The sequence below is a fragment of the Lissotriton helveticus genome, chromosome 11, assembly GCF_964261635.1.
Source record: "Lissotriton helveticus chromosome 11, aLisHel1.1, whole genome shotgun sequence".
NCBI classification, from domain to species: domain Eukaryota; kingdom Metazoa; phylum Chordata; class Amphibia; order Caudata; family Salamandridae; genus Lissotriton; species Lissotriton helveticus.
Genome location: NC_136072.1, coordinates 1001083848 through 1001105306, shown reverse-complemented (window position 1 = coordinate 1001105306; position 21459 = coordinate 1001083848). Strand labels below are relative to the sequence as shown.

Genomic DNA, 21459 nt, shown 5'->3' with positions numbered 1-21459 from the left:
ACCAAGGGGGTCGACGACACATTCTCCCAACGTAGCTTGAATAGCTTTTTTAAAGGAGTGCAACCCCCTTCACTCAGCACGACTGAGTGGTGCATACACAATGCCTTTTGCCCCTTAAGTATCTCCGCCCATTCCTCTTCAAGTATATGAGACTCCTGTATTAAAAAAAAACAGTGTTAAAGTCTTAGGTACTCCAAAATGTTATTTCTTAGAGGGGCCACTCTGAGACCACTAACATTCCAAGATGAAACCTTCAAGTAGATAGGCCTATCTTGACTTGCCATAATTAGAGTACACCCTAACCGCGTGATTTAAGTTTACCAGACATGGTTGGAGACCTAACTCACCCAAAGCAACCAATTGACCCAAATTAACAAATGAGGACAGTTTCAGTTATTTTTTTTTACCCACCTGCTCCCCCACCCAGGGAAAACCAAAAAATGATTTTTTATTTGAAGTTTCTTTTTGCATGTGACCCACCCACCCCACCCTGGGGAACCCTCCCAAATAGCTAGAGGTATTCTGTGTGATTACCTCCATCGAGCTCTCTCTTTAACATCGGCAATATCAACATAATTTATTTTTGCTGTGCTTTTATCTGTTTGATCATTATTCTAACTTCATTGCGATCTCTAAAGTTATACATCTTGTTGTTTCAAATCACCTTTAGGCAGGCGGGAAAGCGTAGGTTAGCAGTGGCCCCCAACTGCCTTATCTCTTGAATAAACTGAGCTCCTATTGCCTGTCGTGCGTGGTACGTGTAATGTCTGATCTGAAATGAAAAGACCAATCTCCATTTTTGAATATTCCTGCTTTAAGTGCCCCGGCCAGGATTTTCTCTTTTAATGTATATGATTTAAAGTTTACCAGGATCCTTCTCGGGTTCTTCTTCGCCGTTCTTTTTAGGAAGGAGTCACGGTGCACTCTTTGAATATCGTCCTCTGACTGCTGTGATTCACGTCCATGTAAAATTCTTTTAAGAGGTTGAACGTAAACCCCCTAATGTCTTCCCCCTCAAGGCCCTCAGGAACATTCAAATTCCTTAGGTTGTTCCGTCTAGCGCTATTTTCAAGGGCTTCCAGTTTGTCCCGGAGGATTTTGACATCGTTTTTCAGTTTCTGGATCTCCTCTTTGTTCGTGTCAACCTTTTTTGAGAGGTCTTCTAAAGAGACTTCCATTGCCCCAACCCTTTCCACCAGAATATTTATCTTGTCCTCTAATGCCTCACACGCCCCTTGTATTTTTTGTTAATTTGACTCGGAAATCATAAATTTCTCCCTAACTTCAGTTATTGAGATTCTTACTTGGCAAGCATTTGTTTACTCAAGGTACTTTACAGCTACGTGTGTATATGTTCAATAGAAGGAACACATTTTTGATGTTTCAAGGTTTGTCTGCAGACTAATCCTGAACGATGGTCATCAGATCCTTGATGGAGGAAATTCATGTCTTCGTTATGTTAGATCCTTGTGCAGCCTTTCATACTGTGGCTGGCAAGCGACTATTAGCAGTTCTCCAGAAATGCATGTGTTTCAGAGGCTCAGAGTTGATCTGGTTTGTCTCGTACGTCTGTAACGATGCCAGATTAGCTTTCACATCTCAGTCTCCTCCACTGTAGCTTGCACCATTCGCCAGCGTGGCAATCCAGCTCCATTGTTTTTTCAGTCTTTACCTGCACCTTGAGACAATGAGTTTCATCTGTGAGGGTACCGGAGTTGCACTTGATGAGTATGTTGATGATACACAGATTCAGATGATAAAATCCTCATACAGAATATCACACAGTTGCATGCAGCTATCATAGATGTAGAGTAGATGACTAACAGCTTTCTTAAACTCAACACAAAAAAGACTGAGTTTATTCAGTTCTCACCAAAACACTAAGTTTCAGTCCTGATCTGCTCAAAGAGGTATAAGCTTCAGAATTCTCACATCTCGCACACTGATCTTTCCAGGTTTCTCACTTGATACTGCATATCTCAATAGTACCACACATTAATAGTTATCAAAGCAGAGAACCTTGCCCCCCCAAAAATTCAACCTTTGTTAATATCCAAGAAACTAAAGGCTGCTGCCCACTCTTTACTTATATCATGACTGGAACTAAACTTTTGTAATGCAGTACTGGTAGGTCTGCCTCAGTCTTCATGCAAACTCTTGAAAGCCATATTCTAAGCTATGACCAGACTGATCATCCTGAAGTAAGGACAATCAGATTACATGAGGTTATTAGTAAGTAAAAACTCTATTGTCTCACATACAACACATTGCATTTTAACACTCCAACCTATCTCACATACTTCCTCAAACCTTTCAATGGTAAAAGAGGTCTGTGAAGCAAGATAGCACTAGTATTGGAAAGTCCTCATTCCAGAACATAACATGCAGCAATCTTTCACAAGTGCGTACCAAGCAAATTAAGACAGACCCCATGCTTAAGTACTTGTAGGGTTGTTTAAAAATTCATCTTTTCAGAATATACCTTCCTAATGAGTAGTTGTCCTCAATGCTGAGCCCATCTGCTATGCCCATTTGGTTCCTATCCTATTCAGCTGAAGACCACAATTTGTTCATATGTAATTGTCCCTCCCTGCCCCTTTAGCACTTGCAGGAAGGTGGACTATTATGTGACGGCATTGTGATACCTCACCATATAATAATATCACAATCTGTATCAGGTCCAGTTAGGTTTTTTAATAAAACCTTTAACTTATTCCTTGGTAGCAGTGGTGCAGAGCAGGCAATTTTAATCAAAGGAACAGGTGTAAAGCATGTAGAAGTCATCTGTGGCCACCACCCGGTAGTCATCCTGCTGGAGGAGGTCACACCTTCTCCCACCAACAGTTCCTTTTCTTCCCTGTTCCTATGACCGCTTCACACTTCCTAGCAGGTGGCAGCCTGTGGTCTCGGTGGACAACATCTGCGGACAGTCAGTAATGGCTAGCAGAGGTTTAAGCAACAAAGTCTTAAATCACCTTTGCTTCAAAAGTTCCTTCCAATACAACTTTATCAATGAGTCCGGTTTAATGCAGCAATTTATTTGATAGCCAAAAGTGTCATATTTGGTGGTCCCATATGGAAAGTAATGCTTATAGTGTGGGTTAGTGAAACTCGATTAGCCAATAGGGCTACTTGCCTTACTACAGTGAAAATGTCAATTTCGAGTTTTCACTATCTGGGCATGTCAAACACGAGAGGAACATGCCTTATTTTTTAATATCTAGCACCCTGCCCTGAGGGCTACCAAATCCTTGCCTATGGGATGTTATTGATATTGGAAAGGAAGGTTTTGTCTTGGCAAGAGGGCTTATATTGCAATGTTGATTTGGCAGTTTGGTAGATGCCTGACCAGGCTGCAGTGGCAGACCTAGAGTCACGTGTTCACCTTTGTCACTGTAATGGTTGCACAAGTAAGTGCTTCTGTCTGCTAGTGACATTTAACTAACTAGCCCTGATCACCTCTTGTACTATATACTAGGAACTTAAGCGCAAGTTAAATTTGGTAATCGGGTATTAGTCAATCGTTCTCATACTTCAAGCTGTCAGAGCAAATGCAGTGGGGCCCGTCCTACAGGGCTCACTGCACGACAGAGTTGAAAAACCAGCAGCAGAAATCCAAAATTGGGCGGGGAGAGGGGATCATAAAAATAGAGGCACTTTTCTACAGACTGATATGTTCTTCTTTAAAAGGTTTTTTCAAATTATTATTATTGCCACTGCAACATGTAATCTGTTGTTCTATATGTACAGCGTCCACATACTTCCTAGTGATTGAGAGCTACAGAAATTTTCAAATAAATAAAAATATTCATTAATTCTGCACACGGAAGTTAAGTATCAAAAACGTTTTCCTAGGACTTGCCTAAAAGCCACAGGCACACCTCTTGAGAGTGGTATTTGGGGGTGTGTGCTCATAGATTGTGTTCTTTCCTTCTTCTGTTTTCAGGTTTCGTGATGGATTTACAGTTTCTTTTCAGATTAATTGAGCCTTTCCATTCCTATTGGTGCAGGGTTTTAATATTATATGTTATGTTATTTGGGACTTATAGCACAGACTTACACCTGGATAGACATACAGGCACTGTTAAACTAAATTGTCATTTAGGCACCCCAAAACAATGTCCACGTTGAAGAGGTTTTTAAGGTTGCAGAAAGTTTCAGAGTTTCAGACGCTCGGCGGCAAAGAATTCCATGACATGTCTGCCTGTATCCCGAAAGTTTGTCCACCAAATCTAGCAAGACGAAAGGCATGGAAAAGAAATGTTGCATATTCAATCGGGATTTGAATCGTTCACAAAGATCAATCCCTTAGAACACATGCCTTCTACATTCTTCAAATAATGGACATGGGAGATCAACAATGATCCAAAAACCCATCCTCGTTCTTTAGGTGTCTGTTATTAAAATGTTCGCTTTTTCGAAATCTTAACTAAACATATTGGTTTGGTCACAAGTAGACTTTATCCATCTTGTTAGAGACTCTCAAACTCTACATATGACCAAACATATTTGTTAACCATGCCATTATGAACAGGTGAATAAAATATATTATCCTGCATGAGTGGCATTTTTTATTTATACTTGTTCTCAACCCAGTTAAGCTAAGGGCAAATTACAGAGATGCTCAGACAAAAGAGGGACCACACACGCTTAAAAGATTCTCGCTAGCACACGCTTAAAAGATTCTCATAAGAGTTAGGGGACTTCCCGATTGGTAGTCATGTGCTAAGGCATCTGACAATGCACATAGTGTGACCAACAACGTGATGAGAAGTTAGATAGAACATACAAGCACAAAAGGTTATTTTTCCCCTTGCTGAACTTGGTCTCACCAAAAACAGAGAAGGACCCAGTGAAAATAATCTGTGAGAGAAGCTGGATGCTTCAATCTGTTCTCATACAAGATGCTTGGAAGGACTCTTGAGTTTGTCCTTTTTTTACTCTTATCGTCTTTTCCCTTCCCTTTTCCGTTTTGGAACAACAGGTGGCACAAAAAGTAGAATAAAAAGTTCAACTACCAAACTAGTACGAGTGATGTAATCATACATAAGATTAATTACTACTGAGAATACGTTTTGTCCCGTCATTTTCTATGTGTCTGATGTAATATAGTATATTTAGGAAGGTGAAAATAGTGTGATCTTCAGTCTATTTTTGTAGTGTAATAAGAACACGGTATTTGAACAACTCTAATACAATATAGTATTTTTGTAATCTAATCTTAGTTTTTTTATTTATTTAGGATTAGGTTTTTATTTTATTACAGAGTGAATCAGATAAGCATCTATCGCATATAACATTGACAAACTGTTACATCAGCCCGGCAGCTAATTTATACCTTACTGCTTAGAAACGGGGCGTCTATTGTCAATATCTCGAATCTCATGACCATGTGCCTTGATATGAGAATTGTCCCTTTGTTCATACACCTCATTGTTTAGGTCCACTGTGTCATCATTCTGTTCTGTAGCTGACATCATGTTCTTTCTATAATCTTACTATTTGCCTAGCTAACATGGTGTGTGCCAATTTATTGTAACAGTTGGACCGGGCCCTCTCTGCAGGGTCATTCCCAAACTTTTTGCCTTCACCCTCTTGTTTTCTGAACCCATTTTTGTTGTTGATTTTTAGGACACTGAGCACTCTACCAGTGATAACTAGCGCTAACATGCTTGTTCTCTCTCCTTTAAACATGGTAAAATTCCTGGGTCACATGACTAGGTGCAGTTGGAAGTTGGCCTGCATGTATTCCGCCAAGACTGCATCACAATAGAGGGTCTGGGTGTTGGCAGCCTGGGCCATCCTGGCTTAATGGCGGGGCAGAGCTGTCACCTACCAGGCTTGCACTTCAAAGGCACTTGCACAGCTCACACACAAAGGACTTCACACAACCCTATTTTGCTCCCAGATAGACTAACACCAGAGCAGGAAGGCAAGAAATTCCAGAAACGTCTGTAGGGCGAAATTCCATAAGTTTTCCTCACTTCAAAGTGGACGCCAAGTATAAAAAAGGGGGCCTCAGACCCACTCTTCAGATCACTTCTGGACCTTTGGAAGTGGGGATAAAGGTGTGCTCTGCCAGCCCAGCTGCGGTTCCCATCAGCGTTAACGCAGTGCAACGGAACCCGACGCAGTCCTCAACGCGCCTCGGTGGAACCAACGCACTGTGGTGCAACTCGATGCATGATCTACAATTGAAGCCCTCACAGCTCCCCATCGGAACTGGCTCTACTTGACGCAGACCTTGCCAAGCAGCTCCTGATAGGAACTGACACAACTTGAGTCAAGACCCTGCAACGCTCCTCGGAACCAACGCTACCTGGCACATCCAGAAGATAACGTACAATTCACAGAGAGCCTAACCTGATCCATGCAGCTGGCATGCACTCCACCGCAGTCGACCGGAACTTGTGACTTTGTCCTTGTGCGGTGCGACCAGGTATTCACAGTTGGCCCTTGTGCTTCTATGCACTGTTTTGACCTATATCTTTAAAACTGCATATCTTCAGTTCTACTGGTTGAATTTCTGCCGTTTTGGTGTCAAATAATTTATTAACTTTTAAAAGGGGGTTGGAGCACATCGCTAGACACATCACAGCTGAATTACCTCTTTGCATCATGGTTGATGTGGTTCAGTGTCATTTGCTCTCTATACAGTTCTCGCAGTTCATTGGCCAGTGCCAGTATTCTCTTCAAGCGTATCCCTAGACACGTGTTTCTAGATTCCTCTTTCATCAGTAGGGAAAATATTCATAGGTCGCTAGACATGCTGCCGCAATTTTCTCAGGAATAATACCACTCTCAGCAAGCAAGTGCCCCCGAGCTCGTCAGCTCACGGCTCACGAGAGCCATTTTAAAGAGTCCAAAAGGGGGTTGGAGCACATCCCTAGACACGTCACAGCTGAATTTCCTCTTTGCATCATGGTTGATGTGGTTCAGTGTTATTCGCTCTCTACAAAGTTCTCGCAGTTCATTGGCCAGTGCCAGTATTCTCTTCAAGCGTATCTCTAGACACGTGTTTCTAGATTCCTCTTTCATCAGTAGGGAAAATATTCATAGGTCGCTAGATGTGCTGCCGCAATTTTCTCAGGAATAATACCACTCTCAGCAAGCAAGTGCCCCCGAGCTCGTCGGCTCACGGCTCACGAGAGCCATTTTAAACAGTCCAAAAGGGGGTTGGAGCACATCGCTAGACACGTCACAGCTGAATTACCTCTTTGCATCATGGCTGATGTGGTTCAGTGTTATTCGCTCACTACACAGTTCTCGCAGTTCATTGGCCAGTGCCAGTATTCTCTTCAAGCGTGTCCCTAGACACGTGTTTCTAGATTCCTCTTTCATCAGTAGGGAAAATATTCATAGGTCGCTAGACGTGCTGCCGCAATTTTCTCAGGAATGACGGTGGCATGTCAAGCAACCCCTGAAAATATTTTTCCCTACTGATGAAGGTATTTAACCAGAAACACGTGTCTAGGGATATGATTTGAGAATATACGGGCACTGGCCACGAATTTTTGGACATTTTGAGAATTTTGAACGAAAACGAAGAATACCAATCTACAATGACCATGAGGCAATGGGGCAATCCGGCAAGGACATGTTCGAGGCTCTCCCTACCCCCTGTGTTTTGTATTGAATGGCTCCCGTGGGCCATGAGCTGACGAGCTCTGGGAGACGCCTGTGCACACCGAGAGTGGTAATAGTCCTGAGGAGATGACGGTGGCATGTCAAGCAACCCCTGAAAATATTTTTCCCTACTGATGAAGGTATTTAACCAGAAACACGTGTCTAGGGATATGATTTGAGAATATACGGGCACTGGCCACGAACTTTTGAACATTTTGAGAATTTTGAACGAAAACGAAGAATACCAAACTACAATGACCATGAGGCAATGGGGCAATCCGGCAAGGACATGTTCGCGGCTCTCCCTACCCCCTGTGTTTTGTATTGAATGGCTCCCGTGGGCCATGAGCTGACGAGCTCTGGGAGATGCCCTTGCACACCGAGAGTGGTAATAGTCCTGAGGAGATGACGGTGGCATGTCAAGCAACCCCTGAAAATATTTTTCCCTACTGATGAAGGTATTTAACCAGAAATACGTGTCTAGGGATATGATTTGAGAATATACGGGCACTGGCCACGAACTTTTGAACATTTTGAGAATTTTGAACGAAAACGAAGAATACCAAACTACAATGACCATGAGGCAATGGGGCAATCCGGCAAGGACATGTTCGCGGCTCTCCCTACCCCCTGTGTTTTGTATTGAATGGCTCCCGTGGGCCATGAGCTGACGAGCTCTGGGAGACGCCCGTGCACACTGAGAGTGGTAATAGTCCTGAGGAGATGACGGTGGCATGTCAAGCCACCCCTGAAAATATTTTTCCCTACTGATGAAGGTATTTAACCAGAAACACGTGTCTAGGGATATGATGTGAGAATATACGGGCACTGGCCACGAACTTTTGAACATTTTGAGAATTTTGAACAAAAACGAAGAATACCAACCTACAATGACCATGAGGCAATGGGGCAATCCGGCAAGGACATGTTCGCGGCTCTCCCTACCCCTTGTGTTTGTTATTGAATGGCTCCCGTGGGCCATGAGCTGACGAGCTCTGAGAGACGCCCGTGCACACCGAGAGTGGTAATAGTCCTGAGGAGATGACGGTGGCATGTCAAGCAACCCCTGAAAACATTTTTCCCTACTGATGAAGGTATTTAACCAGAAACACGTGTCTAGGGATATGATTTGAGAATATACGGGCACTGGCCACGAACTTTTGGTTTTTTTTAGAATTTTGAACGAAAATGAAAAATACCAAATTACAATGACCATGAGGCAATGGGGCAATCCGGCAAGGACATGTTCGCGGCTCTCCCTACCCCCTGTAATTTATTAACTTAAACTCTATTTTACTAAATTGGTGTGGGATTTTTCTGCTGTTGTGTTGTCACTTTATTACTGTTTGTGTACTTTATAAATACTTTACACATTGCCTCAAAGTTAAGCAGGACTGCTTTTGTGCCAAGCTACCAGAGGGTTAGGCACAGGTTAATTTGGTTACTTTTTGTGGTTCCCCCTGACAAGGATTGTCACTGCTGCTTGAGTAGGGCTTCATCCCGCTCAACCAACAACCCAATTTCTAACAGTAACATTCTTCTCTTCATTACAAAAAGCAAGGTCTAGTACCCATGATGCATGATTAAGTGGTGTTTGTCTCATCTAGTGAAGTGTTGCGCCTTTGGGTTCTGGAGTGCCTCCTTAACAAAGTGTGCTTGTGTTGTATGGAGTTAAGTTATCTGAAATAGTATAGCCAACTGTGGGTTATCATCCAGTTGTTTCTGAATAATGTCTACTATATTCCGCACAAGTCGTTCTCAGAATTTCTTACAAAGTAGGCACTCCCATGCCAGATGAAAGAAGTCAGCAATTTGACAATAATGTGATGGGTTTCATTAACTTTGAACTTTTTAATGTGATTTTGTTTCGTTTATGATTTTATTTGTTTTTTTAATTCAAAACTTGCCAGTTTTACACAAGAAAATGTACAAAAGCTACACAGAACATTCTAAAAGGTGGTCCTATTCCAGAAAATAAATGATATGATGGAAAGTTTTATATGCGGGAATAAAAACTGAAAATTACTACTGAGAATATTATTTATGGTTTTCATTTTCAGTAAATCCTACAGATTAATAATGCTTGTTGTAAAAGTTGTGAATGAAACTCACTTTTCCTGGAAACAATAAACCTTTTTTATTTTCTTTGAACAGGATCAGTTACATCCATCTTATGGCTCATTTTCGGATGCATACCCAAATCAAAAATCAAGGTTCTGCACTTATCAGTGGATTTCGTTCAATCATCAAACCCGAATGGATTCGTATGTTTTCAGCACCAGAACTGCAGCGACTTATCTCTGGCGATAATGCAGAAATTGATTTGGAAGACCTAAAGTAAGAAAGATTTTTGCTTCATAAGACAATGTTAAGAGTAACGTTTTGGGAATACTTTACTTATTTTGGCAATTTGACATTCTAGAACCCAAGAAAAAAACAAGCTTGGTTGGTGGAAGCATGTTACATTCCGAAAATGATAGTTTCTGAGTCTACTCCATAAAAATGCGCAGTGAAAGAACAGTTTTTCAAACGTTTCATTTTCTTACTTACTATTTATGTTGTAAATCTAGTTAAGCTGTAAATACAAGGGACAACTTAATTTAAAAAATCTTAATAAAGTTAAAAATAAGGTAGATGCTCTTTTGGGACGTGCAGCCCTTTTTAAAATGCTGACACTGCCGAGATATGTTTACGTTTTGCAGAACACCCATAATAAAATCCCTGACTCCTACATCACCAACATCGATAATGCTGTGTGCGCTCTCCTATGGGACGGACGTGCACCAGGGATTGCCATGAAAAATCTACCGGCGGGATGGTATGAGGGGGGCATTGCACTACCTGATATCAAGTTATACTATCAAGCATCTCAGTTAGTTGCGATCAATCAGTAGGCATATGGGAATCATGAGGATCCGAACTTTCGCACTGACCGGTGGCTCATGGGGCAGGGCATTATACACAAACCCCCGAAAGTTAAACCTCACCGGACCTTCTGCACACACAATTGAAACTTGGCATAGGGTCAATGAACAAATGGGTTGGCACAATCGAATTACTCGTGCTACACCACTATGGGAGCCCGAATTCTTGGGTCATCTGAGTGCCTCCCCTGGGTTTGATAAGTGGGACCTGATCGGCATCTCAACTGTTGGGGATCTGTGGATCTCAGGGAGACTAGCCACTTTTACAGACCTCCAGCAGAAATATGAGCTCGCACAGACCGAAGCATTTAGATATTTACAGATCAGCCACACACTCAAAGCAGTGCTGCCAAAGGGTGACCCACTTCCCGAGGCCTCTCCATTGGAAGACAGGTTACTATTGGATCCCATGAATAAAAAAGCCAAATCCCTCATTACAAAAAATTGATTAATAACCGTCCGGACCCTTTAGCGCGTCTGTGGCATCACTGGGAGGTGGTCCTGGGCGTACTCGAGGAGAATGATTGGCATGATGCCTTGGTCTCCCCCAGAGAGGTGACCATCCCAATGAGACTGCGTCTGGTCCAACTGAAAATCCTGCATCTCGAATATCTGGATGCGGGCGTCTTGGTCAAAATGGGCAGACAGACAGATCTCTTTTGTCTCAGACAATGTCACCAGGAGTGCACCTTTTTTCACATCTGGGAATGCCCAGCGGCTCAATCATATTGAGACGCTATTACCAAACAAATGGAGAGGGCTGGGTGTAAGACATTGATGTCCTCCCCAAAACTTTGCTTACTCAATGTGTGGTACGCCACCAACCTTACACAGACCGAGAATACATGGGCCTCGTTGGGATGGTCCATTGCAAAACGCAACATCGCACAGAAATGGGGTGTGGGTGCGATGCCTAGTATTCGTGATTGGGCAGCTGACATGGACAGAGCCATAATAGCCGAAAAAGATGTCTGCAAACACATTTTCGAAAGATGGGACTGCACGTGGGGTATGTGGAATAAATACAGGGGAGATTTATGTTTGTCTCTAACAGTTTAACTGCTACAAAATTAGAATTTACAATGCGCTTACTATTGATGGGTCACCTCCAAATAGAGGATTGTGATGGTAATGATGTAATTTATAATAATGTTATTAATGTAATATTGACCAATTCATACTGTCTGGATACATGTTCACCTCATGCATGCCGTAACCTCAATGCATTGCTGTTTTTATGTTTTTTGCAATAAAACAGTTTAAAAAGTAATAATATGGTAGATGGGAAGTGGTTAGGCTTGTCAAAAGTAACAATCTTAAATAGTAAGAAGCACCCTATTTAGAGAGAAGCCTTTGAGCCAAGATTGCAAGCTGGGCCTCAACAGTTTGTTTAAATGTATTTTTTATGTTTTGATGAGCCATGAACCTTGTTTGGGGTGCAAGGCATATTCAGACTGTCCTTTTACATTGTTATCCCACAAACCTAGCATGGAATTTGAAAGTGGTTTTCTTGTAAATAAACAGTTTCATTAACTGAATGAGACTTTTTCCCTCAGTGAAGTTTAAAATTCACTTTGAAAGTCCTTTGGTGCTGACATTGTGCCCAACATGGCAGTCCTGAAAATTGTGTTCTGTGGCTCTTGACCACCTTGCTCACCCAGTCTCTCCTGTTCAAATGCCAAATGAGGCATGTTGATACCACGCTCAAAAATCAACCCAAGCCACTTTAAAAAAACGGTGATAGAGCAGCAAGTGCACAGATCCTTTTTTGAAGCCCATTTGTAACCTCACCAGGCCGTAAAATCAGATAAGACTTTTGACAAAAGCCTACTCTTTGATCAGTTTCCCCTGTTTATTTATTATTTTGCAGGAGACATACTGTGTATTATGGTGGTTTTCATGGTAGCCACAGAGTCATTATCTGGCTTTGGGACATATTAGCCAATGATTTCACATCAGATGAACGAGCCATGTTCCTAAAGGTAAGCAGTACGCCCTGGTGCATGTGGTTAAACTACAGTATACTTTGTTCTACAAGACACATAGAGGACGATTCACAAAGAAAGGCTTATGCCTGGAAACTGTTACAATAAGTGCAGATTATGGGTGGCAGTGTACTTTGCTTGAGTATAATGTACCCAACTCATGCCTACATTATTCATATATAATTTCCCAAAAGGTTGTAGAAATGGTCACACACAGGGGAGTCAAAGAGTGGGCATGTAAACACAATGGTAGTTTGGTTTACCTTTACATAAGCTGAGTAATGTACTTGCTGCACTTATCCAAGCATCTGACTTGCATCTAGATTAACCTAGTTTTTTATTTGTGCAAAATGTACTGCAAGTTCCACAGACCTGAATCGCCAATAGCCGCAATGCAAAATGATCCGACTTTAATATTGTTTTTCTTTGCAGTTTATTACAAGTTGCTCTAGACCTCCACTACTGGGATTTGCCTACCTCAAACCTCCATTTTCCATCCGTTGTGTGGAGGTATCAGATGATCAGGTATGAATATATTGTGCTATGTTCACTAAGATCGTTGTGACTATGTCATAGTTTCCAGTATATCATGGCACCACATAACAAATTGATGACAAATCAAAAGCACCTATTGAACATATTTTGAGGTTATAACATAGTTTGTGAAGTCTTTGCTGTGGCTTGGATAAACATTCATCACACTTTGTTCTATTAAAGCACATTTGAATGCCATCACTGTCTGCATAAAAGTCCTATTTCACTATCGCTATCATTGATTGCCTTGTGAGCCTGTAGAAAGTCTCCTTTCTCGCCACCCCCCCCAATTAGTTAACCTTCTTCTCCATTGGAGCTTAATATTGCCCTGTCTAAGTTAACCAGGCCACCTTTCAAGCACATGCATATATCCAATCTCTAAGATCTTATCTTGGAACATGTCATTCCTGGAAGCCTTACTTCGGCCAGGAGACTTAGTGAGTTTCAAACTGTCCACACTTAAGAGCATTGTATGTTTTTCATTGTAGCATCATACCATTAGGTCTTTGCCTTTCTTTCCCTCCTAAATAGTTTTCTACAAAAGGCAAAGCAGGAATAGCTACCCCTTCCCCCACATTGTGGAATTTTCCTGTTCTAGACATTTGCAAGGCAGCCTCTGTGAAATACATTTTTATTTTTTCTATCACTGTTCCTGGTGGGAAACACACTCTGTTCCGCTTTTGTCCAAACTGCAATTCCACATACCCCCACATCGGCAAACACCGGACCTGTAACTTATGCCTCTAGCCTGATCATCAAGAAGATATCTGTGAGGCCTGTACGTCGTTTCAGTCTAAAAAGACCGTTTGGGACCGTCGTGCCCAGCATCTAAAAATGCAGCGCAGAGACTACACATCATCGGCCAATGGGAAGAGCAGAAAGAAGAGTCCTTGGCAGCTGTGGTGGAGACCTGGTGGAGTCCGTCTCTTTATAAGACTTCAGATCCGAGTCTGACACCGAACAGCATCCAGTACACTTGGAGTCTTCCGAAGATCGTTGGACTGTGAGTATACATGGCAGAGTACCAAAGCCAAGAAATCTGCTCCGACCGACCAAACTGCTCATGGTCCGCCACTGCAGAAAATCCGTGGCGTGCACAGATCCATCGATTCGGGTGCCGTGCCCTCCGGCTTGGTGCAGAAATATCGGCCTACAGAAGAGTCCACCACTTCAAAACCTGCATCGGAACTGGGCGTAGAACCATAGCCTTGGTACTGAAACTTAAATCGCACAGCACTCCGGCTCCTACGACTCCGGCACCGAAAGTAAAACAGGCACCGAAATGTTATACCTTCAGCCAGAGCCGATCCTCGAGACAATGCAAGATCGGCTCGATCCAAGGCAAAAACATTACAAATTTAGCCTGGTAACAAAGAAAATTGTTCTACAACCGCCAACGCCTCCACCATCTAAAAGACAACTGTCTTTCAATGATTCCATTAATCCTCCTGTTCAACCTCGAAAGAAGAACATGTCAACAAGGCCTTTACATATGCCTGTCTCTACCTCTCCCACTCCACCATCACCACCCCCTACCTCCACTCCTCCACCTGCTTCACCACAACAGTCTGAGGAGGGCAATATTACACCTCACACATATTCACCCATCAGCGACCAGACTGATGACATAGGGGAGAAATCACATCCTAGGGACCCTTCGGATGCCTATGATATAGACCTACAGGGGGATACAGGCCCAGACCTCTACCCCACACGCCTATCCTCACCGGACAATGCTTGAGCTTACCAAGATTTTATAGCTAGAGCTGAAACATACCACCAGCTGACCTTACACAAGGTCACCAATGCTTAAAGGATTTCTGCATCACGTTTCTAGTGAGAGCACGAAATATAACACCAAGGGTTGACAAGGAAGCACCATTTGACCCAATTTACATTAGAGGCCAGTTAACTCCTGACTCATTAGTGGTGTCCAATGCAAGGAAAAGAGCTCATTCCCAGACAACAGGAGATGCACCACTCCCAGACAAAGAATCAAAATTGATTGACGCATCTTGAAAACGGGTTGCTGCCCAGTTGACCAATCATTGATGAATTGCCAACAGCCAAGCCTTATTAGCATGCTGTGACAGGGCACTCTGGGACGAAATGGAGGGGCTCATCCAGCATCTCCCTGAGGAGTATAAAAGGGGGCTATAAATTAGTTAATGAGGGTAAACTAATTACAAATAATTCTATCACATGTGCTCTAGACTCTGCTGACGCTGCAGCAAGAGGTGTGAACTCAAGTGTTCTCCTGCGCAAGCACTCTTTGTTCTGTGTCTCTGGGTTTAAAACTGATATCCAGGAAGCAGACCTTAATCTCCTGTTTGACAGCAAGCATCTTTTTGGCCTTTTTTGCAGCCCTGGAAATAATGAAAAAGGACACCAATGTCTCAAAATCTGTGGGTGCCCTCCAATCTTCCTCCTTTTAGTGTTTTCTTTTGTTGCGCCAACTTCAAACAAGATGCCAAATCTGTATCAACAGGCACCTCAGAGTCCTCATATAAAAACCAAGGTCAAACATCAATCTCTAGAGGCTTCTACAGAGGTACCTAAAGAGGAAATAATTTGAAAGGCTGCAAACGAGGAAATGCTACCCTCAACATTCCCACGACCATTTAACACCTGTGGGGGACGTCTACAACAATTCTTCCAAGAATGGCAGTCCATTACAACAGATAAATGGGTGTTGGACATTATACAACATGGTTACTATCTGGAGTTCACCACAACTCCTCCAAATATTCTACTCCGCAAGCACAACTTTTCGATACAACACCAAGCTCTGCTGAACAAGAGATAACAGCTCTCTTACTCAAAGGAGCCATTGAGCCATTCCAACCTCAGCATCAAGGAACAGGAGTATATTCACTATACTTTCTCATTCCCAAAAAAGATGGCTCACTTCGACCCATTCTCAACCTTAAGCCCCTAAATCACTACATTCTGTCGGAATACTTCCACATGGTCACCCTTCATGAAGGAATATTGCTACAAAAAGGGAACTTCATGTCTGCGTTAGAGCTAAAGGATGCCTACTTTCATATACCAACGGTTTGTCTTCCAGGGACAAAAATATCAATTCAAATTGCTTCCCTTCAAAATCACCACTGCCCCACAGGTATTCACAAAATGCCTAGCAGTAGTAGCAGCACATCTGCGCAGAGAAAACATTCACGTATTTCCTTACTTGGACGATTGGCTTATAAAAGCCTACAGCTCCCACATTTGCAACCAACATACACAAAAGACAATCATCCTACTCCACCGTCTAGGGTTTACCATCAAATCTGCAAATATCACACCTCCAACCTTTACAAGTTCAACCATATTTATGGGCCTTTTTAAATGTGCACTTGGGGTTAGCATACCCAAATACAGCCAGAATACAAAACATTCAAACAAGAGCCCAACAGTTTCAAATCGGGCTCCAAGTCACAGTCAGAACAGCCATGCGCATTTTAGGCACAATGGCATCCTGCATCGCCATAGCCCCACATGCCCGCCTACATATGACACTGTTGCAAGAATGCCTCTCACGTCAATGGAACCAGTCACCTGGTCAAATGCATGATCTAGTGTTGGTAGACAGCCACACACATCACTTCTGCCGTGGAGGAACTCACAAAACCTGTCCAAGAGGTGGCCGTTTCTAGAACAAGACCATCTGGCGCTTAGCTTCACATCAGAACATTCATCTCCTGGCAGAACATGTACCAGGCAGGGACCAGGAATAAAGTTGCAGACCTCCTCAGTAGGATGCAGCAACAAGTCCACAAATGGGAACTCCACCCCAAAGTCCTCCTGCCATACTTTCAAGTGTGGGGGTTCCCATAAATAGACCTTTTTGCAACCCCGCAAAATGCCTAATCTTCACAGCCAGGTTCTCACATACATTATTTAAGGGCAATGCCTTATGGATGAACTGCTCAGGGATATTTGCCTATGCTTTTCCACCTCTCCCACTACTTCCGTTTGTACTTCGGAATCTCCGCAAACCTCCCTTACTCTATTACTAATAGCTCGAACCTGGGCTCGTCAACCCTGGTTTACCCCACTATTGGAACTCTCACAAGTTCCGCACAAAAAACTTCCCCTCAACCTGGACCTTCTCACATAGAACCATGGCAAAATCAGACATCCCATTCCCAAGGACATGAGCCATGTCATATGGCTCCTAAAGTCTTAGAATTTGGGTATCTAAACCTGCCTCAGCAGTGCATGGATATTCTTAAAGAAGCTTGAAAGACTTCAACCAGAAAACACTATGCTGCCAAATGGATAAAATTTGTCCTCTACTGCCAGCATCATAAAGTAAACCCAGTAGATGCACCAGTACAAACCATCATTTGTTATCACCTGAATCTCCAAAACATAGGTTTAGCCTACACTTCAATATGCTTACACCTTGCCATTGAAGCCTATCTACAAAACAGGCAACTTATGTCTCCATTTGAAATACCAGTCATTAAAGCATTTATGGAAGAACTTAAAAGAGTAATGCAACGCAAACTTTCACCAGCACCATCTTGTAATCTTAACATTGTACTAACAAGGCTCATTGGGCCACCATTTTAGCCACTACATTCCTGCCAACTCAAATACTTATCTTGGAAGGTAGCATTTTTAATAGATATCGCTTCACTTAGATGTGTCAGTGAGCTCCAGGCACTACCTTTAGAGAAACCATTCCTCCAACTCCACAGAAACAAAGTTGTGCTCCGAACAAACCCAAAGTTACTTCCCAAAGTTGTCTCAGCTCCCCATACTAACCAGTCAATTGAATAACCGATCTTTTTTTCGCAACCGCAACAGTTGCAGAGAGTGCTCTTCATACTCTAGATGTAAAAAGAGTTTTAATGTACTATATGGAGAGGACTAAGACATTTAGGAAAACCAAGCAATTATTCATTGCTTTTTCACCTCCCCATACTGGAAATCCAATCTCAAAACTTTGGATTGCTAGATGGATAGTCAAATACATTGAAACTTGTTATGCTAAAGCTAAAAAACATTTTCATGTTCCCGCTAAGGTTACATCAACTCGCAAAATAGGAGCCTGTGGCATTCCTAGGGAACATGCCCATTGCTGACATCTGCAAAGCAGCAACATGGTCCACACCACACACTTTCACAAAGCATTACTATGTGGATGTATTAGCACATCAACAATCCAATGTTGGGCAAGCAGTTCTACATACATTTTTCAAACAACTGCTACCACCACAGGCTAGCCACTGCTTTGGGAGAGGAACTGTTTTACAGTCTATGCTAAGAATGTGTATCTGCAGCCACACATGCCAAAAACTGATTGTTACTTACCCTGTAAGCATCTGTTCTTGGCATCTAATGTTGTAGATTCACATCCGCCCACTCACCGCCCCAGACGACTGTTTACTTTAATATTTACTTTGATTTACATTATTTGCATGGACATCACATTACTAACACTAACTCCATTCTCTCCAACCTGCGGCAACACAATCTAACAATCGAGTCAATGCCCATGTGCAATGTCACTTGTGACTCTAAAAAAACTTCTTAGAACAAAAACAACCTGCAATCATCCAAGCCCAACACTAGATGGCGGACTTATGCTAAGCATGTGACTCTACAGCACTACATGCCATGAACAGATGCTTACAGGGTAAGTAACATAATCCTTTAGAGGCTCCTGTTCCCTCTTGTTTTTCTGTTTTGAAAAATAGTAAAAAAAAAACAATGTTTTTTTAAATCAAGTGTACTGTATGACAGATTAGACTCATTAGCTGAACTTTTTAACTTCGCCGCGGCATGAATTTCGCTGTGGTGCGGGCGGGGCTAGGGGTGAGCGCGGTGCTCATGACGGACCCACGCCGTCATGAGTCACGGGCGGAGTGTGCTCATGACGGCATGGTTCCGTCATGACCACGACCGCTCATTAATTCGCCCGCACAGGCGGGGAATTAATGATGCGTGGGCGGAGCGGCAGCCGCATGACGGAACCGGGCCGTCATGAGCACACGCCGCCCGTGACTCATGACGGTGTGGTTCCGTCATAAGCACGCAACGGGTTAAAACAAAAAGAATGCTGCCCCTTATTTGAATATTCTCCCTATTTTAACGCATACTCCAAATTTCATGGTTTCTTGGAAAAAGTGTTTAGTGGGCCCACATGTGCCCTGGGATAATCTACTACATATTTATTCAGTGAAAATACCCAGATACCCATGACTGAGAACTAGGATTATTGGATAAACTCTGTAAACAGGATCATGCCCAGAACAACATTTTCTTGTTTTGTGTAATTAATATGGTTTGGGGAAACAAATAATAATTATTTGTTCCTACAAGCTACAAGGGTGTAGGAGTTAATATGAAACTAAGCCACTCTGAGAGTAAGGCAAGCTCCAAAAAATTAATGGAAAGCAGACATCGTCTGTAGTTAAGCAAGTGTTGTTGTTTAAGATATTGTTTATGAGCTTGAATATTTTAATGGGAGTCTGTCTAACTATGTAGTGGTCATCACAAAAGCTTGAAAGTAAATGATTTTGTTAGCCTAATTACGATAGCGATAAGTTGTTTTTAGGTCTCGGCTAGCGTAGGCTGCGCAGTCTCGCTGGCGAGATTTTATGTTTCTTAGTAGCTAGGGTTAACCCCGCCCCTCTTCTCCATTGGCTGGCTTCCTAAACGGCGGCCAGCCATTGGAGAAGAGGTTTTTTTTCTATTTAAGCCCCGTCTTTTTCTGATTGAGGGGCGTGTTTTTTAACGTTCTTTCTCATTCTTCTCCATTGGCTGGAATGTAAAAACAACAGTCAAAAAAAAACCTGTTGTTTACATTCCAGCCAATGGAGAAGAGGGAAGAAAGAAAAACACGCCCCCCAGTCTACAAAGGACGGGGCTTAGTGACAAATAGCGAGCGCGTGGAGCGCTTAGCAACTCTGAGCAAAGTTTCAGCCGTCGCCATTTTCTGTTGTTTTTTTTCCTTCATCCACGTAACTGTAGAAGTTGTATTGGGAAGTTAGATGTTGCCCCACTTTCTGAGGCAAAAGTTCATTCGTTTCAAATTTGGTCGGGCAGCCCTCGCCGGTACAACTGTGAATTACTTCTACACATGTGAGGGGTGTCAAGGGGCTTGACTGCGGGGATCGGGTTACAAGGAGCAGATGCCGGGGCGGCTCAGAGGGGAAGTGCGCGGAGGGCCGCGTTCCGGAGCAGGGGAAGAAGAACCCGAACAAAGCGGCGGGGGAACTGCGCGCAGCCTGTTCCTGGAGAGCCCGGGGCGGCTGCACGTAAGGCCCGGTGCCGTGCTCCAGTGGCGCACCGTGGACCTCTTCTTTGTGTGTGGGACTCCTGTCCCCGGTGTCAGAGCCCGGCTTGAGCTGCCTAGTTGGCCCCGGGGCGCTGCCGCGGTTCCTGCAGTGTTTGTTTTTCGTTGCTCGCAGTTGGGACAGGGCTGGGCTGCTCCCGCAGAGAGATTATTTCCACGCCGGTCTCTTGTCGACTCTTTAATCTACTCGAAGCACATCTGGAGAGGGCTGGTGAGATTACTTTGCATTGCGCGTGAGTCTCCGACTTGTACAGCGGACCTCAATGTGTGACCTGACGCGCAGCACTTTGCAGGTGGTGTCCCCTTTGTAGCACGGGATTTGTTACACTAGACATCAGGACCAGGGAGTAGTGCTACTCGGGGTGATGCTCAGCGAGGGGTAACCTGGCCGTTGCATCATTCTGGTCTCCCCTGATTCTGTAAATTGTAATAAAATAACTTTTGGTTTTGAGCCGGGCAGGGCTGGTGTGGCCCTCACAGCAGGAGAAGGGCACTTGGGTTTACTATAAACACCACAGATTACGTCCTGGACGTGCCCCTTGTGTCTGTTTGGTGGGAGCGGTGGCAGTTGCCCAGGGCATTACTTTCACCGGCTGCTGGGGGTCATCGGCAAGGGAGAGTGCTGCATGGCCTTATTATGCGGTGCAGATGCGGCGTCCATGACGTTTCACGTTCCAAGAGTGATGGCTTCATTCCAGACGTGGTCTTTCGCCTCCCCGAGGCAGCCATACCTCAAAGGAGAGGGAGGGGTGTTTGTGTGGTGGGCGAGGGGGTAACATTCCCAGTCATGCGGTCATGTCCATTAGCCACACTATCATCCTGCAGGCCGACAGTCTTCAAACTTTGCCAACATATACCAGACTTGACTAACAGCATTTTTGGAGGGACTTGGGAAAGTTTGATGGCCCTTGCAGATACCGTACTTTCCCCAAATGCCACGAAAATTCACACATGCCTATGCACTGACATACAGGCGTCTTTTTAAAAACAACTTTGAAAGCAGCATAATTTGTGGCAGGAGCGGGGTGCCGCGGGAGTGGGCGATGTTGTTTCTGCTCGGCCCACTCATGTGTGTGCT

At 43.5% G+C, this 21459-nt stretch overlaps 1 protein-coding gene across 3 annotated transcripts in view; it reads left to right on the top strand.

Moving 5' to 3' along the window:
* The window catches only part of UBE3B (ubiquitin protein ligase E3B), a 554003-nt gene that overhangs the window by 472532 nt on the left and 60012 nt on the right, over window positions 1–21459 (top strand). For all 3 annotated transcript variants that reach the window (XM_078667365.1, XM_078667367.1, XM_078667366.1), the window contains 3 exons: window positions 9781–9963; window positions 12421–12532; window positions 12968–13060. In XM_078667365.1, coding sequence (XP_078523491.1) covers window positions 9781–9963; window positions 12421–12532; window positions 12968–13060 — 388 coding nt within the window. The remainder of the gene's footprint in view (window positions 1–9780; window positions 9964–12420; window positions 12533–12967; window positions 13061–21459) is intronic.